Genomic DNA, 17,456 nt, shown 5'->3' on the forward strand with positions numbered 1-17,456 from the left:
CTCTCTCCCTCTCTCCCTCCCTCCTTCCTTCTTTCCTTCCTTCCTTCCTTCCTTCCTTCCTTCCTTCCTTCCTTCCTTCCTTCCTTCCTTCCTTCCTTCCTTTCTGCCAATCTTGTGGGGTCAGGCAGTGGTACACCTGGTTAAGTACACACATTACAGTGGGCTAGGAATCTGGAGAGGTGAAGTTCCAGACACATTAGTGTTGTTGAGCCAGATGTGCCAGGGAGATGAGAGAGAGGAGGTCCGGAGCGAAGAGGAAACACAAATCTTTATTTGCGCTGGCACCTCAGAGTTGGGTGCTAGAGAAGCAGGTTGGGCCATGTGGAGGTAATGAAAATGGCCGCCTCATGCAGTAACCTTTCCTGCATCTGAACACCAGAGTGAAGCGCTGTCAAGAGAGCAAGGTGCTGAAAACGAAGGGTTTTTATAGGAGTAGCTTTCAGGAGAATGGGAAGGGGGAGGAGTAACCATAGCACTCCAGGATAGGATGATAACTCTCCTGAGAATGGGAGGGGGGAGGAGTAACCAAAGCACTTCAGATATCTTGGGGATATAGACAATGCCCTGAGGGCACAACATGGCTGAACAGGCACTCCCAGAATGTCCCAACTCTCAAGGGAACTAGTAGCCTGAGGGGAAAACATGGCAGATGTGAATGCATCTGCACAATTTCCCAGCACATTGGTGAGGTCATCTAACCAGCAAGGGCAGCATGGAATCATAGTAGCCTCTGCAGCTTGTTGGCTGAGGCTGCAGTGCTTCTGTAGCTGTCTTATCTGTAGTTTGATAGTTTTAGATTTTTGTTATTTTGGGGGAGACTGTGTGCTGTTTCTTGTTACTCTGTAGCCACACCTCCCAGAGCTCTTACTCACTTTTCTTTAATTTCTCTTTATATTTGAGTATTTGAATATTTAAACATTATAGTTGACAAATTTGTTCCTATACTTTCAAAAATTGTTTGATAATGTTATTTTTTTATTATTATTTTTTTATTTAAGAAAGGATTAATTAACAAAACCATAGGGTAGGAGGGGTACAACTCCACACAATTCCCACCACCCAATCTCCATAACCCACCCCCTCCCCTGATAGCTTTCCCATTCTCTATCTCTCTGGGAGCATGGACCCAGGGTCATTGTGGGTTGCAGAAGGTAGAAGGTCTGGCTTCTATAATTGCTTCCCCACTGAACATGGGAGTTGACTGGTCAGTCCATACTCCCAGTCTGCCTCTCTCTTTCCCTAGTAGGGTGTGTCTCTGGGGAAGCTGAGCTCCAGGACACATTGGTGGGGTCTTCAATCCAGGGAAGCCTGGCCAGCATCCTGGTGGCATCTGAAACCTGGTGATTGAAAAGAGAGTTAACATACAAAGCCAAACAAATTGTTGAGCAATCATGGACCCAAAGCTTGGACTAGTGGAGAGGAAGTGTTAGGGAGGTACTCACTGCAAACTCTAGTGTACTTCTGCTTTCAGGTATATATTTTGCAGTAGTTTATGGATACGTGTGAACATAAGCTCTCTCTCACAGAAACTGGTGTATATCTAGGTTATGGGACTTTGTTAGAAAGTGAACTACCTGAGATGAAATTAGAGTGTACTATAAAAGGAAAGGTCTCACCCGAGAAGCTGAAGGGTTGTCATTCCACACATGAAGTCTCTGGACACAGTCTGAAGTGAAGCATGTTGAGGTGGCAATCGTTGCGTTGATTAGGTTGTGATCGGTGGATGCAATATTATTTGATATGGATTGGGAGAGGCATGTGGGAAAGTGGGCCCTATCCAAGGGTTCCAGGACTGGGGGAAGTAGGGGCTCTATAGTAGAGATGTGAGGTTCCTGCTGTCTTAGGGTTCAAAAAGACAATTGATAGTTAATGTTATCATCACATTATTTGGTAATTGGGTTAACTTTGAAAAGTCCTTTTGTTATGGTTTGCTGTACAGTACCCAGTATCTTGTATATAGCTGTGCTATTGGATGCTTCTAATCTACTTGGTCTAGGCTTTTGAGAGATTCCGCATATCAAATACACAGCCTATATATTAAAAAGATTCAGTTTGTGTTTTGAAAAACTTTCAGACATACAATTGATTTTTGCCCTCTCATATTAACTACTGATTTATATGTCTACATTTTGCTAGGAATGTACATAAACACCATTCCCACCACCAAAACACTGTGACCCATCTCTCCCACCCACTCCCACCCCCCACTGGCCTAGGAAGCTGCATGTCTACCCCTCACCACAGGGTTTTTACTTTGGTGCCCTACTTACAATTTGGTCAGGTCCTGCTTTTAGTTTCCCTTTCAGATCTTCTTCCTCAACTTCTGTTGATGAGTGGGATTATCCCATACTCATCTTTATCTTTCTGACTTAGTTCACTTAACATAATTCCTTCTAGCTCTGTCCAAGATGGGTCAGAGAAGGTGGGTTCATTGTTCTTGATAGCTGCATAGATAATGTTATTTTAATGCTAAGAATGGTATTCTTGTATAAACACATGTATCTGAGTAGTGACAAAGGTGATCTAGGGGTATTAATGTGAAATTACTTAAAAGAAAATCAATTGAATTGTTCATGATGCTTCAGGGAAACACACACACACACACACACACACACACACACGTTAGGTTTTCTCATCTGAGAGTCAGTGATTTCATTTTGCTCTCGAGATTGAGTTATGTAAACAATGTTTAAATTGCATATAAAAGATTCAGTTTAGTGGAAGCAAGAGAACATTTACTGCTGCTGAGACTGATTGAGTATTTGATAACTGTAGAACACTTTGAATCCACAAGTTCTTTGATATTTTACTCCCATTAAATTGGATACCCATTATAAGCTTTCTCAAATTGGCTAAGAGTGGATCTGTAGATCTATAGGGTGATTTTTTAAATATGATATATATTTATTTTATTCATTTGAACAAATACGTGTATTCTGTGTAACACATCACAAAGGCAGTATTCGAAAACTTACTGTTGTGTGTCAATCTCTGCATTAAAGCAACACATGCAAAATGTCACCAACACGTTGGTTCACAGTATAATTTATAACACAAAGGCACAACCTCTCATGTTCCCTTGGTTGGTGTTTAGGAGACATACACAGTATCCTGGTGTTTCTTCATCCTTCCCTTTTCTCGGCATCCCTACAGCCCTTTGCTTAGGTGTAATATTGCCACACCCAGTCCAAGTTTCACCTTATGTTTATTCTTATTGATCTTTGTTCTTAAGTTCCATCTATAAATGAGATTATTTGGTATTGGTCTTTCTCTTTTTGGTTTGACTTCCAGCACAGTGCCTTCAAGTTTTGACCATGTTTTTGCAAAGGAGATAACCTCCTCATTTTTAACTTATATCACTTCCTTAGCCATTCATCTGCCATTAGGCATCTGTGTTGCTTCCTTTTTTCTTTTTTTTTTTTTTAATTTATTTTTTATTTAAGAAAGGATAAATTAACAAAACCATAGGATAGGAAGGGTACAACTCCACACAATTCTCACCACCCAATCTCCATACCCCATCCCCTCCCCTCCCCTGATAGCTTTCCCATTCTCTATCCCTCTGGGAGCATGGACCCAGGGTCATTGTGGGTTGCAGAAGGTAGAAGGTCTGGCTTCTGTAATTGCTTCCCTGCTGAACATGGGCGTTGACTGGTCGGTCCATACTCCCAGTCTGCCTCTCTCTTTCCCTAGTAGGGTGGGTCTCTGGGGAAGTGGAGCTCCAGGACACATTGGTGGGGTCTTCAATCCAGGGAAGCCTGGCCAGCATCTTGATGGCATCTGGAACCTGGTGGCTGAAAAGAGAGTTAACATACAAAGCCAAACAAATTGTTGAGCAATCATGGACGCAAAGGTTGGAATAGTGGAGAGGAAGTGTTAGGGGGGTACTCACTGCAAACTCTAGTGTACTTCTGCTTTCAGGTATATATTTTGCACTAGTTTATGTAAATGTGTGAACATATGCTCTCTCTCACAGAACGTGGTCTATATCTAGGTTTTGCGACTTTCTTAGAAAGTGTACCACCTGGGATGGAATTAGAGAATACTATGAAAGGAAGGGTCTCACCCGAGTGATGAAGCTTCAGGGTTGTCATTCCACACGTGAAGTCTCTGGACACAGTCTGAGCTGAAGCATGTTGAGGTGGCAATTGTTGCGTTGATTAGGTTGCAATCGGCAGATGCAATATTATTTGATATTGATTGGGAGAGGCATGTGGGAAAGTGGGCCCTATTCTAAGGTTCCAGGACTGGGGTAAATATTGGCTCTGTAGTGGAGATGTGAGGTTCCTGCTGTCTTAGGGTTCAAAAGATAATGGATAGTTAATATTACCACATTATTTGGTAATTGGGTTAACTTTGAAAAGTCCTTTTGTTAGGGTTTGCTGTATAGTACCCAGCATCTTGTATATAGTTGTGCCACTGGTTGCTTCTGATCTACTTGGTCTACGCTTTTGAGAGAGTCCGCATATCAAATACACAGCCTATATATTAAAAAGACTCAGTGTGTGTTTTAAAAACTTCGAGACATACAATTAACTTCCCCCCTCTCATATTAATTAACTAGTGATTTATATGACTACACTTTACTGGGAGTGTACATAAACACCATTCCCACCACCAAAAGACTGTGACCCATCTTGCCCACCCACCCCCACACCCCACTGGCCCAGGAAGCCGCATATCTACCCCTCACCACAGGGTTTTTACTTAGGTGCCCTACCATCTGTGTTGCTTCCACGTTTCAACTATTACAAACTATGCTGCTATGGACATTGGCATTTTCATAAGTCTTTTTGGATAGATGTTTTTTGTTTTTCTGAGTAAATCCCTAGGAGAAGGATTGTTGGGTCATAAGGTAGGTGCATAGGTGCATTTCTAGAAGTCTGATGAATCTCCAGACTGTTTTCCATAGAGGTTGAACCAACTTACATCCCTGTCAGCAATGTACAAGATTTATGTGGTTTCTTTAGTGTATTTTGAAGTTTATATGGGTAAGGAAAACTCTTTAGTATGTCTACTTATAGAAGACTGGAAGATTTGAATTAGAGACTGATTTTGACTCTTGTTGGCCATGTGCGCTCAATGCTTTCTGCTAAGCTATTTTAGTTATCAAACATTCCCTTTCAAAGGTGATCAGGAAGTATATGATGTTCATATGAAACAGGTGAAATAGGAGTGATGGCGCTATCTACCTAAGGTAGATATCTTTTGTTTTTAACTTTTTACTGCTACTTGCCTACCTAAGGGTAGGGTTACATCAATACTAACTAAATTCAGTTGTGATTAGACTAGCTTCAGCCAGTAAGTAACAATTGGTAGCTTTTCTTCTTACATTGTAAGCTACTTAGAGCATAAAACATGATTGGTGGTAGTAGGATACAGAACCTCACCATAGCAGTGCCTTTGAACAGTGTATGTAATTGAGACTTTGTGACCCAGTGCCCTCTGAGTACATAGACTCCTCCTTAATAATTTTTGAGGTTATAATCTTTTGGTGGTTATAATTTACAAATCATTAAAAGCTTTGGTTTTCTTTTTAAAGGAGACCTGAATTGTCTCCCTGTCTGTAATGGGTGGCCTTGGCCTAAGGAGATTAAGTGAATGCTTTGGCAGTAGAGTTTGAAACTAGCCACCTGCTTACCTTATATTAGAATTTGACATTACTTAAATGTCATGATTGAAATTTTTACCACGACTTGCTTGAGTAAACATTTAGAAGGGCGGTAGGGTTTTTGAGGAGGAGAGAGTAATATTCAGAATTATATTTGAAACATGTGAGACAACGTTAGCTCAGCTAACTCTTGCCATGTGGCAAATACTTTGCTGTTTGTGAGACTATAATAGTGATAAGCAGAGTTCATTCATTTCTGTGTGACAGTAGATTTAGGGTGGTAATCTGGGTATAAATGAATTGGGCAGTGACGACAACCATGTGCATATGGTCTCTGATAACATCAATTCTAGAACAGGGCAGCACACCTATTTGAATGTGTAGGTGGAGTGCAGGAGGAGGACCTGGAATCTACACTCTGCAAAAGGAAAGTGGCCAGCTACCAATAGGAATGGCAACCCCTAAGAGATTTTCTAGAATAGGGACACTCACTGCTGTTTAGCTGGGGATTAGTGGTAACATTAGCAAGTGATTAAGTGGATGGATGTGTGTTGGGGGGGGAGGGGAAGGGTGGAAGCCTCCTTCTGCATGTTACTTAATTAACAACAACAAAAACATCTTTCATAGCTGTAGCAAGCCATTTGGAACCGTGGATTTTAACTGTTACTATCATGACTTGTGGTTATTAGTTCCCAAGTACCATGTTGCTTGTTTCATTTATATTATCTATTTTTTTTCTCACCTTACAAAGGAGGTGAAAAATTTCCCCATTTTACAAATGGAGGATTATATTTAATAGGTAAATTGACTTGTTCAAGGCCACAGAGAGTCAACTTTACCTGACTCTGACTCTGAATTCCATGAATTTTCTGCTATAAACTGACCCGTTGCTTTAGGTGGGGCAAATGGGACAAAAGGGCTTCTCAGTAGAGACTGAATCATAATTACCATTACAGACATCACAGGAGAAGAAGAAATTTGTGTAAAATGGTAACGATAATTAAGGGTGAGTGACCTCAGCTGTTCTTCCAGATGGTTACAACCTGCAGCTATTTTTATAAATTTTATTAGTCTTTACAACTTTTGAGTGGCATTTTAATTTTTAGCATGAAAGAACTTTAAGTGATTAGAATTTTTACCATCAGTCCCAAAACTCTTTATTACAATATTGATGATACACTATTTCCAGAACAGCAGTTCAAATTTTTTCTTTCTTTTAGTTAGTCCTCTGAATGCAATTTTGGCTAATAAGCCATAAGATTCACAATCCCAGGGACAATATGGGCTTATTAAAGATGTTCTTACTATTGATACAAAGAGGTCACATATTGTATTATTATTTTTTTTAACCAGAGGTATGAACCTCTGGTTGTGTGTGTATTTTCAATGGAACATTAGAACTCAGGGCTTATGTCTGCTGCTATCTTGGCTAATTATTCTCCCCTGACTTCTTTCCCCTCTGCTTCTCACAGATACTTCTTGTGCCTTCAGCTCCGGCAGGATATTGCTTCTGGTCGCCTGCCCTGCTCTTTTGTTACACATGCCCTTCTGGGATCTTACACACTGCAGGCTGAACTTGGAGATTATGACCCAGAAGAGCATGGCGATAATGACCTCAGTGACTTCCAGTTCTCACCCACACAGACTAAGGAACTGGAAGAAAAGGTGATAGAGCTGCATAAAACTCACAGGTGTGTTGACTTGATTTCCAGACCAAGAATGACCCTGGTAGATTTAAGTAACTTCTAGTACAATGCTTGCTGAGTACTTGAGCATTGTTTTGTGAATATTCAGTCATTCCGTTTGGGACTTCACCTAGCACTTACAAAGAAAGCTTTCAGTACTTACTACTTACAAACAAAAGTTGTGTTTGGCAGTAATATAAAGAACTTTGCTTATGAGACTACGTGTTCTCATGTATTGGAAAAATGTTTTTCCCAAGGACATCTCCTTTTTCCTATTATTAATTCTACCCTTTGATATAAGCACAATTAAAAAAAAATTCTTACATACATATTTAGCATTTGTTATCTGATTATGCTGCCTTTTAGTGTTTTTTAATCACCATATTTTATAGAAAGCCAGGGAGATAATGAGACATCAGTATTTAATCAGAAATGTGGGTGGCAATGCACATAGTAGTAAGAACTAAAATAAGCATGTGGTTTCTTTACTTGCAGAAGATGATCTTTTATTTTAACAAAGAACTAATTTATTTATATGCTATATTATACTTGGAGAACCTTAGTAGCTATATGAAATTTTATCATCTTTTAAAAATTCCAACTACAAAGTTATAATTGGTTCTATATTGTAAATCGATGCCTTACAGTTTTTTTTTTGCTTTATAAAATTTTGAAATGATTTGAAAAATACTTTCAGAGGTTAGATGCTTTTAAACTGGCAACACTCAATGATTCTAAAGTAATAATGCAATATTTGACTAAAATTTTTTGTAAACTTAAGAGTATACATTTTTGTTAATCTAATTCATATATATATATATATCATAATTCAAATTTGAAATATCAGATACTAAAATGCTTTGGAGATGTTAAGATTAATTGGATACAATCCTGTTCTCTAGGAATTTACAGTTTCTTTAGTTACAGATATAGATAGGAGTGGAAATACTTTTAGTTTGAATATAAGGTATAAGTGTTTTATCTAGCAATGGTATAAAATCAAATCAAATACAAGTACTTTTTTTTCTTTACAAAGTTGTCAGTGGGGCTCAAACCCCCGTACAACTCCACCACTCCCAATGGCTAGACACATGTCTCACAGATAAGGCAGTAACTCTGCTCTACCCTTTGTGAAAGCTTCCCCACCATGCAGGTGCTCCCATGTAGTGGCCAGGAACTAGAACCTGGGTCCTTGAACAAGGTAACATGTACACTATATGAGTTGAGCCACCTCCTGCTCCCCCCCTTCTAATCTTTATTTGATCAATTCTAGTGAATTTTTTGTTTGTAAAGACATTACTGCATTTATTTATTTTTACTCACTTCTTAGAAGGAGAGAGTGGGGAGGGAAGTGAGGGCTGGGGAAGAAACTGAAAGAGGAGACACCAAGGAGCTGCTTCCTTGTGGTGCCAGGGCTTGAATTCATGACCTCATGTGCAGTAAGGTGAGCTCTATTCTGGCCCAAGGAGTAATAATTTTTCTATTTTATAAAGATGAAGTCACTTTTTTGATTCTCAGTTTTTTATGTAGTGCTTTTTTTTAATTGCTGGACCTTTTTGTTCTGGGGTTGGAGAGGGAGGGGAGTGTAAGAACACCTTTCTAAGCTACAAAGGGTAAGGGTGAAACGGCACACTTCTAAGCAATGAACAGGACAGTGTTAAAAGATCTTTAAAAAAAATCTAGAAGGGTTGAGTCCCTATATGCAAATTCATCCACTTTACTCTCTAGCCTTCTTTATCCCCTTCCCTATTGTCATACCTGCTTTACACCCACCAATAATCTAAGATTGCATTGCTTCTTTTGACTCTTAGGGGCCTATCTCCAGCACAAGCTGATTCTCAGTTCTTAGAAAATGCAAAGAGGCTTTCCATGTATGGTGTTGACCTGCATCATGCCAAGGTATTGTACATATAATGGGGGAAGTGGCATTGACTGAGCTTTGTGAAGGCTTCAATTTCAAAATAATCTAGTTGGCTTCTGGGAAAATGTTCCTTGCTCTCACCTGGGGGTTTTGTAATATTTCTTCAATTGACTATGTGATTTATAGTCATGCCGTATACTTCTTTCTTTTTCTATTCTTATAAATAAATAACCACTTCCTATAATACTTAGTGTAAAACTCATTAATCTTCTTAGGCCTTTACCCTAATTTTTTTTTTTCTCTGTCCCTGCTTTTGCCATGCTTAGTGCTTCCTCTATGCCAGCTCCTGTCCCAATTTTCTGTCTTGGGAGGGGAGAGAAATCTTAGTAAACATGAATGGCAATTTGGAGATGACTACTTTCTGAAAAGCATGTGAGCTGTGATAAAGCTCCGGTGTTGGTCTTTTCCCTGCTGCTGTTGCTGCTGCTGCTGATTAGACAGGGTAGAGAAACTGAGAGGGGAGAAGAAAGTAGAGAGGGGGAGAAAGATACCTGCAGATCTGCATCCCTCCTTATAGGTGGTTATAAGTGCACTTAACTGGATTTGCCACGGGTCGACCCCTTATCAATGAATCTGTTTTGTCATCTCCTGTAAGCTAAAGTAGGCTGGCACCTTAATTATAACATGAGAGATTGGAAAAGAGTTTAATACTTAGGGTAAGTGATAGGAGGAGCTTAGGCTTGGAGGGCTGTAGCTGAATGATCATGTAGTAAGGACTGTAAAGGAATGAGAAGAGATAGCAGGTAGATTAGGTTTTGGAATATGTATTCAGAATTAACTCAGCATATCAGGGTCATCTATGGTTGCTTGCTGTTAAAAGACCCTCCCAAAACCTAGGAATCCTATATATGATTGGAAAAATTCTTGGGGGGGGGGGAGCAAAAAAAAAAAAAAACCGCCTCCCTTAACCAAGAAATCAGATTGATAATTCTTACTTTTGTATTTTAATTACTTTATATTTGTAAAGCACTCTTCTTCAGTGGCTTTCTTTATTTTATTTTCCTACCAGAGCACTACTCAGCTCTGGCTTATGGTGATGCAGAGGATTGAACCTGGGACTTTGGAGCCTCAGGCATAAGCTCTTTGCATAACCATTATGCTGTCTACTCCTGACTGGCTTCTTTATTCTTCCTTATTATAAAAGTAATATTCTTTAATCATAGAAAAATTGAGACAAAGGAAAATAAAAATCATAGAACTCTTATTTGTACATAAATGGCTACTAGCAATATTTTAATATATTTTCTCATTTTCATTTAAAAGAATATGAACAGCTGAACTCTCAATCACTCCAAAGTGGGATCTTACTGCAAGTATATTGTGGTTTATTTTATAACCTGGTATTATAAACATATTTTTTTGTCAGTAAATAGCCTTTGGCAGCATAATTTTTACCTGCTAGGTTCTATTCACTTTCAACTTTTTTTGTTTTTTGCACTTTCACCTTTAAGAGTATTTTTGTGTATACCATCTTACTCAAAATTTTTACTGTTTTTATTCATTTTCTGTTTTTATTTGCCACCAGAATTGTTTCTGGTTCTTGATTTCTGCACAGTGACTATGCCACTTTTGGAAGGCATTATTTCTTTTTTCTTTCCTTCCTGATAAAAACAAATAGAGAGGGAGTGGAGGAAGAAAGAAAGACAGACACCTGCAGCACTGCTTCAATACTTGTGAAGCTTCCCCCCTGCAGATGGGGACTCAGGGCTTGAACCTGGATCCTCAGACGTAGTAAAGCTTGCATTCTGTGTGCAACTGCTTGGCCCCTCTCTTTATTTTTCAGCTACGTGAGACAGTATAGGAAATTTCTTGGCTACAACCATGTATTGTTTTTCTTTTCTTTCTTCTTCTTTTTTTTTTTAAAGCAGTTCTGTTTGCCGTATATTTTTTGATAAATTCACCTAGGAGATAAATCAGATCTTTATAACACTTGAGAGTATTTTTTCAGTTCACTTCTCTGTAACTCTAAGTCAGCCAAGAAAGAGAAATAGGAAAGGAGGGAGGAGAGAATACAGGCTTAGCTCCCAAATGACCTTCTTGAGCCTTTTTATTTGCTAAACCTTGATATTCTTGACATGTGTACACCTTGCATGTGCTACTTTGTCAATCACTAAGAGTCCATTCTTAAATGGTAATACTTCAAGTTAAAAACATCTTGTCTTTTGAAGTGGTATCTTAAGAGAATTGAGAGAGACAAAAAAAACCTGCCAGCATTACTGTAAGTATGATTATAATTCTTGCTTTGTGATTAGGGTAGACACCAATTAAAGAAGAACTCAAAATAGTAAACATTTGTTCATCCTGTTTCTCCTCTAATAAATCCAGTACTTAATAAGCAGACCTCTAGAGTTCATTAAGAGTATATTTAGTCATTAAAACAAATCTGCCTGTAGTTTGAAGTTTAATGATTTCATATTTTCACAATATTAATAATTTTTAAATATTTTAAAGTTTTACTTTATTATCATAAGGGCCCTTAAGACATATTCATATTAGAACAAGTTGCAGGGTGTTTAATAAAAAGATTCTTGACAAAGATAGAAGGAAAGCACATAAATGATGTAATATTGCTGAGCTTATAGCTCACTCAGCCTCTTTGCATCTGAAGGGGTGAAGGCAAAGAGGGCTTGCCAGAGCTCAGGAGAGATCTGTGTGGAGTGGGCTGTCATGAGACAAACTGTCATTACCAGAGACATAGCGAACCTGATCTGACCAGACAAGAGGGTCTTCTGGGTACTAAATACCCTAAGCTCCCTAACTTCTTTCCTTTCTCCTTTTTCAAAGACTAAGCCATTGAGAAGACAAATGGACAAGGATCTTCTTGATAGCCATATAGGGTATCTTCCTGGGAGAGAGGGAAGCAAGAAAGTACTCCTTTTTATCAGCTTATATCTTTTTTATTGCTAGATGGCAGAAGTCAGATATGGAGGATGAAATCCTTTCACGTCTTATTCTTTGTAGTTTTATTTGCACACACACACACACACACACACACACACACACACACACTTTTTTGTAAATATTTATTTATTCCCTTTTGTTGCCCTTGTTGTTTTATTGTAGTTATTATTGTTGTTGTTATTGATGTCATTGTTAGGACAGAGAGAAATGGAGAGAGGAGGGGAAGAGAAGGGGAGAGAAAGATAGACACTTGCAGACCTGCTTCACCACTTGTGAAGTGACTCCCCTGAAGGTGGGGAGCTGGGGGCTTGAATCAGGATCCTTATGCTGGTCTTTGCACTTGGTGCCACCTGTGCTTAACCCACTGCACTACCACCAACTCCCACACAAACACTTTGTAAAAGATTTTATTTATTAATGAGAGAGATAGGCATAGAGATAGAAAGAACCAGGCATCACTCTGGTACATGTGCTGCCAAGGATTGAACTCATGCTTGAGAATCTATGACTTTATCCACTGTGCCACTCCTAGACCACCAAACACACACAATTTTAAGACACTATGGGAGCAACTGAAAATGAACAAATTCAGAAAATTAACAAGTTATTTTTAGTGAGATAAAATGTCTTCAGTGAACTGTCTGAAGATTACTTCAGACTAGAGATTTTGTTCAGTGTTTCCAAGAGGACTGCCTCCTTACTTGTGATGAGAACTTGCTATCTTGGTCAGTCTTCCAGCTGCTCCTGTAACCCTGACTAATGATGTATTTGGCAAACACCATTTGTATCTGGTGCCAAGTTGCTTGGGCACCTGTACCTGATTCACTCCAGCTTTTCTTTCTGTTCCTAGAAAGAGTTGTAGCTGCCAGGATATGGTAGCTTTAACCCTGTGGATTAACATTTTAAATCTGCTCAGGAGATCCAATGTAATCTTTTAAAATATTTTTTTTTAATTAGGATTTTTAAAGGTATTTTTATTATTTTAAGAGAAATTAAGTGGGGGGAGGGGAGAGAGAGAGAGACATAGAGACATACCTGCAGCCATGCTTCACCACTCAGAAAACTTTCCCCCTGTAAGTGGGGACCTGGGACTAAAACCTAGGTCCTTATACATGGTAATATGTGCATTCAACCAGGTGCACCACCACCCACCCCTAATTTTATTTCCTTTTTATTTATTTATTTATTTTGCCTTCATGGGTATTGCTGGGGCTCGGTACCTACACTACAAATCCACTGCTTCTGGAGGCCACCCCCCCCCCTTTTGTTGCCCTTGTTGTTTATTGGTGGTGTTGTTACTATTATTGTTGTTGTTGTTGTTGAATAGGACAGAGAAATTGAGAGAGATGGGGAAGATAGAAAGGGGGAGAGAAAGATACCTGCAGGCCTGATTCACTGCTTGTGAAGTGACTCCCCTGCAGGTGGGGAGCTGGGGCTTGAACCGGGATCCTTATGCTGGTCCTTGCGCTTTGCACCATGTATGCTTAACCCGCTGCATTATTGCTCGACTCCCAAGTTTGTTTCTAAATAGGAACAGTTTAAATACCACATGGAGAGAAAAAAGTTGGCATTAATTACTTGGTACTGCATATATATATATATTCCTTCCTTCCTTCCTTTCTTCTTTCTTCCTTTCCTTCCTTTCTTCCTTCCTTTCTTTCTTTCTTTCTTTCTTTCTTTCTTTCTTTCTTTCTTTCTTCCTTTCATCACGAAAGGGAGACAGAAGGAGAGATATCTGCAGCACTTCCCCACTGCTCTCTGTGGGTGGAAACTGGGGGCTTGAACACAGGTCCTTGTGCATTGTAACTTGTGTGTTCTACTGGGTGAACCACTGCCTTGCCACCTTATTACTACTTAAAAAGGAATTTGTGTTGAATTGTTCTCAATAACAAGGCAGTAGAAATACTATATTTCTATTGATGTCTAAGTAGTATTTAACAATTTTTGTAAGAATTTATTCTGTACTAAAGATTTCTAAAAATATATATCTGAATAATATTCTTTAATTTTATATACCCTGAATGAGACCTAATTCTTCTCTTAAAAGATAATAATAATTTGTATATTTTGCAGATTTTGGATTTTTAATACTATTTGTTAAGTGAGAAAACAGTTTTTCAATTTTGTCTATAAGTTTGTTTCATTTTTAAAGATTTCTCAGATTTTTAATTTTTGTAGATTACCATGTTTCTTTCTTTCTTTCTCTCTCTTTTTTCTTTTTCTTCTTCTATTTTTTTTTTTTTTAACCAGAGCACTGATTCGCTCTGATTTATGGTGGTTCAGGGAATTGAACCTGGGATTTCAGAGCCTCAGGCATTCTCAAAGTCACTTTGCATAACCATTATACTGTCTACCCCCACCCTGTTTACCATGTTTTCCACATTAGATTGCTGTAGATAGAAAGCAATATTGGTAAGTGCAAGTCCTTTGGAATGATTAGCCCAAGAGATACTATAATGAGAGCTGGAGGTTAGCACCTTATTGAAAAACTGTGTGAATGAGTTCTAGGATTTAAGTGGGATTTACATTTAGAAGGAAAACTTTCTGTAAGGGATTAATATTTTACAGAATAAAGACATGATTTTAACAACCATTAGTTAATCTAACCCATTTTAGGTAAATGTACCAAAAATGAAATGATTAAGTGCACCATTGAGAAAGTCAGCATGCTGACAACTAGGACTGGAATGCCTTCCAGGAAAGCATGTATCTTTGGGATTTGCTAGGTCAGGTTCTTTTTCTTTTCCTTGCCTTTAAATCTTACAGTGGAGCCTATGAGTTTTACCTTCTGAAGGATGACTGTGTCTTATTAGTGTTGCCATCCCTCTTGAGTATATCAACTATGATTCCTAAAGATGAATAGATTCAGGATGTGACATGTGTCCTACTATTTCTGTTAACTTGTGGTGCTGTCACTGAAATTTAAATACCAACCTATTAAATTGGAATTCCTGGTCTTGGCTCAAGAGGGATAATTAGCTTCTTGATTTATATAGTTTTCATATCTCTAACCATGTTCAAATGACTTATTCTTGGCAGGACTCAGAAGGTGTGGATATCAAGCTGGGTGTCTGTGCTAATGGGCTGCTCATTTACAAAGACAGACTGAGAATCAACCGTTTTGCTTGGCCGAAAATCTTAAAGATTTCCTATAAGCGTAGCAACTTTTATATTAAAGTGAGACCAGCAGAGGTAAGTAATGCCATGAAACCCTTGGCATAACTAATCTACCCTCATCATTTACTCTCATTTACAGCAGTGAGCTAATTGAATTCTTTCCTACTGAATTTTAAGAAGGTGAACTGTTATTTATTCTTCCATGAAAAAATGGTCAAACAGATAAATAGGAAAGTGGTAAAATGAGTTAGTTAGTGGACAGTAAAAAAAAACAGTTTATGTTAGTAGTTGATACTCTCCACAGAAATAGCTGTTGCAAGTCTGAAATATTCATATTATACGATTATAGTAGATAAAGGAATAGTAAAGCACTTTGCAATAAGGATAACTATAGAAACACCGGAACCTACATTTTCCCAGTTGCTTCTGATCATCTCTTAAGGAAATATGTTAATTTATCTCATACATTTATTCTAGCTGGATCAGTTTGAGAGCACCATTGGATTCAAACTGCCAAGCCATAGGGCAGCGAAAAGGCTATGGAAAGTGTGTGTGGAACATCATACTTTCTACAGGTAATTTTAAGAAAATAGTTTGGCTTGGCTATTGGAACCCTCTGCAGATTACTAAGTGATATTGAAGAGTGTGACAAATGCAGCAACACCTTGTTCCATGGTGTTTTTTTTTATTTTTCACTTGTCTCAGCATCAAATCTTCTTTGTGCAGTCTGGTCCCCATGATCGCTGATTTCTGTTGGCTAGGCTGTTCCTTCTCATCACTAAGAACTGATCTGTCTTTGGGCTGTAAGTGCTCCCCGCCACCCCAGGTTCTTTCAGCCCTTCTACCTATCTTTTTTTTTTTTTTTTTTTTTCATTATCTCTCATCTTAGGTTTCTTTCAGTTTTTCTTAATGGCTTCCTCCCTGCTTAACTTCTCTCCCAAACCAGTCTGAAACCTTTTGTTACTTTGTCAAGAGTGATTTAATTTCCTGAACTGTCTGCCCTGCCTTGCACATCAGCCAGTCAGTCTGCTATCCTAGATCAGTTGTGTGTCCCAGTCTCTATATTTCTGTAACCTGCTCTGCCAAGTATTGATACATTTATCAATCCTGATATAGTTAATTACTTATTGGCTGTAATAGAATGGCCTAACTGGCTAAGTGCTGATACACATACTTTATGTTGACTATCAGTGAGATCTTCAGTGTTTCCAAGAAATCAGACATTTTATTAGTGATTTACAAAATCGTAAGATAATAAGGGTATAATTTCATACAGTCCCCACCACCAGAGTTCTGTGTCCCATCCCTTCATTGGAAACTGCAGTAGTTCTCCTAAAGGCCACTGATATTGGTGGATTTCTACAACTATCTATATCTATGCATATATGTATATACATATATATGTATATATATATAATATTTTTTTATTGGATAGAGACAGAAGAATTGAGAGGGAAGGGGGAGATAGGGAAAGAGACAGAGACACACCTGCAGTCATTCTTTACCACTCGTGAAGCTTCCCCCCTGCAGGTTGGGACAGAGGCTTGAATCTGGGTCCTTGCACACTATTATGTGTGCGTTTAACCAGGTGTGCCACCACCTGGCACTATATGTATTTTTTCCTTTTTTCCTTCCTTTCTTTCTTGCCTCTAGGGTTATCTCTAGGACTTACGCCTTATCATCACTAAGAGCTGACCTGCCTTCTGGCTTTAAGTGCTCTGTTTTCCCTACCACCAGACTCTTTCAGCCCTTCTACCTTTCTTTTTTTCCCCACTAGCTCTCATCTTAGGTTTCTTTTAGTTTTTCTTAATGGCTTCTGTACTATGAATCCACTGCTCCTGGAGGCCATTTTTTTCCTCTTTTATTTTATTTTCTTTGTTGGATAGAACACAGAGAAATTGGGAGAGGAAGGGAAGATAGAGGAGGGGGGAGAGAAAGATAGACACTGCAGACCTGCTTCACCACTTGTGAAGCAATTTCCCCTGCAGGTGGGGAGCCAGGGCCCTGAACCTGGATCCTTGCGCTTCATACTATGTGCACTTAACCCTGTGAGCTACTGCCTGGCCCCTTTTCCTCCATTCTTTTCAACAGTCCTGCCTTCATTTCCTTTCTAGGTCAACCCATACTTCTACTATTACTTCCAAGTGTCTCTCTTCTCCTCCTCCTCCTCCTCCTCCTCCTCCTCCTCCTTCTCTTTCTCCTTCTCCTTCTTCGTGTCTTT

At 38.9% G+C, this 17,456-nt stretch overlaps 1 protein-coding gene across 27 annotated transcripts in view; it reads left to right on the forward strand.

Moving 5' to 3' along the window:
* The window catches only part of EPB41L2 (erythrocyte membrane protein band 4.1 like 2), a 227,733-nt gene that overhangs the window by 153,876 nt on the left and 56,401 nt on the right, over window positions 1-17,456 (forward strand). For all 27 annotated transcript variants that reach the window (XM_060190456.1, XM_060190454.1, XM_060190461.1 and 24 more), the window contains 4 exons: window positions 7,084-7,302; window positions 9,108-9,195; window positions 15,158-15,310; window positions 15,713-15,810. In XM_060190456.1, coding sequence (XP_060046439.1) covers window positions 7,084-7,302; window positions 9,108-9,195; window positions 15,158-15,310; window positions 15,713-15,810 — 558 coding nt within the window. The remainder of the gene's footprint in view (window positions 1-7,083; window positions 7,303-9,107; window positions 9,196-15,157; window positions 15,311-15,712; window positions 15,811-17,456) is intronic.

Source organism: Erinaceus europaeus, chromosome 4 (genome assembly GCF_950295315.1).
Source record: "Erinaceus europaeus chromosome 4, mEriEur2.1, whole genome shotgun sequence".
In the NCBI taxonomy this organism is placed as follows: Eukaryota; Metazoa; Chordata; class Mammalia; order Eulipotyphla; family Erinaceidae; genus Erinaceus; species Erinaceus europaeus.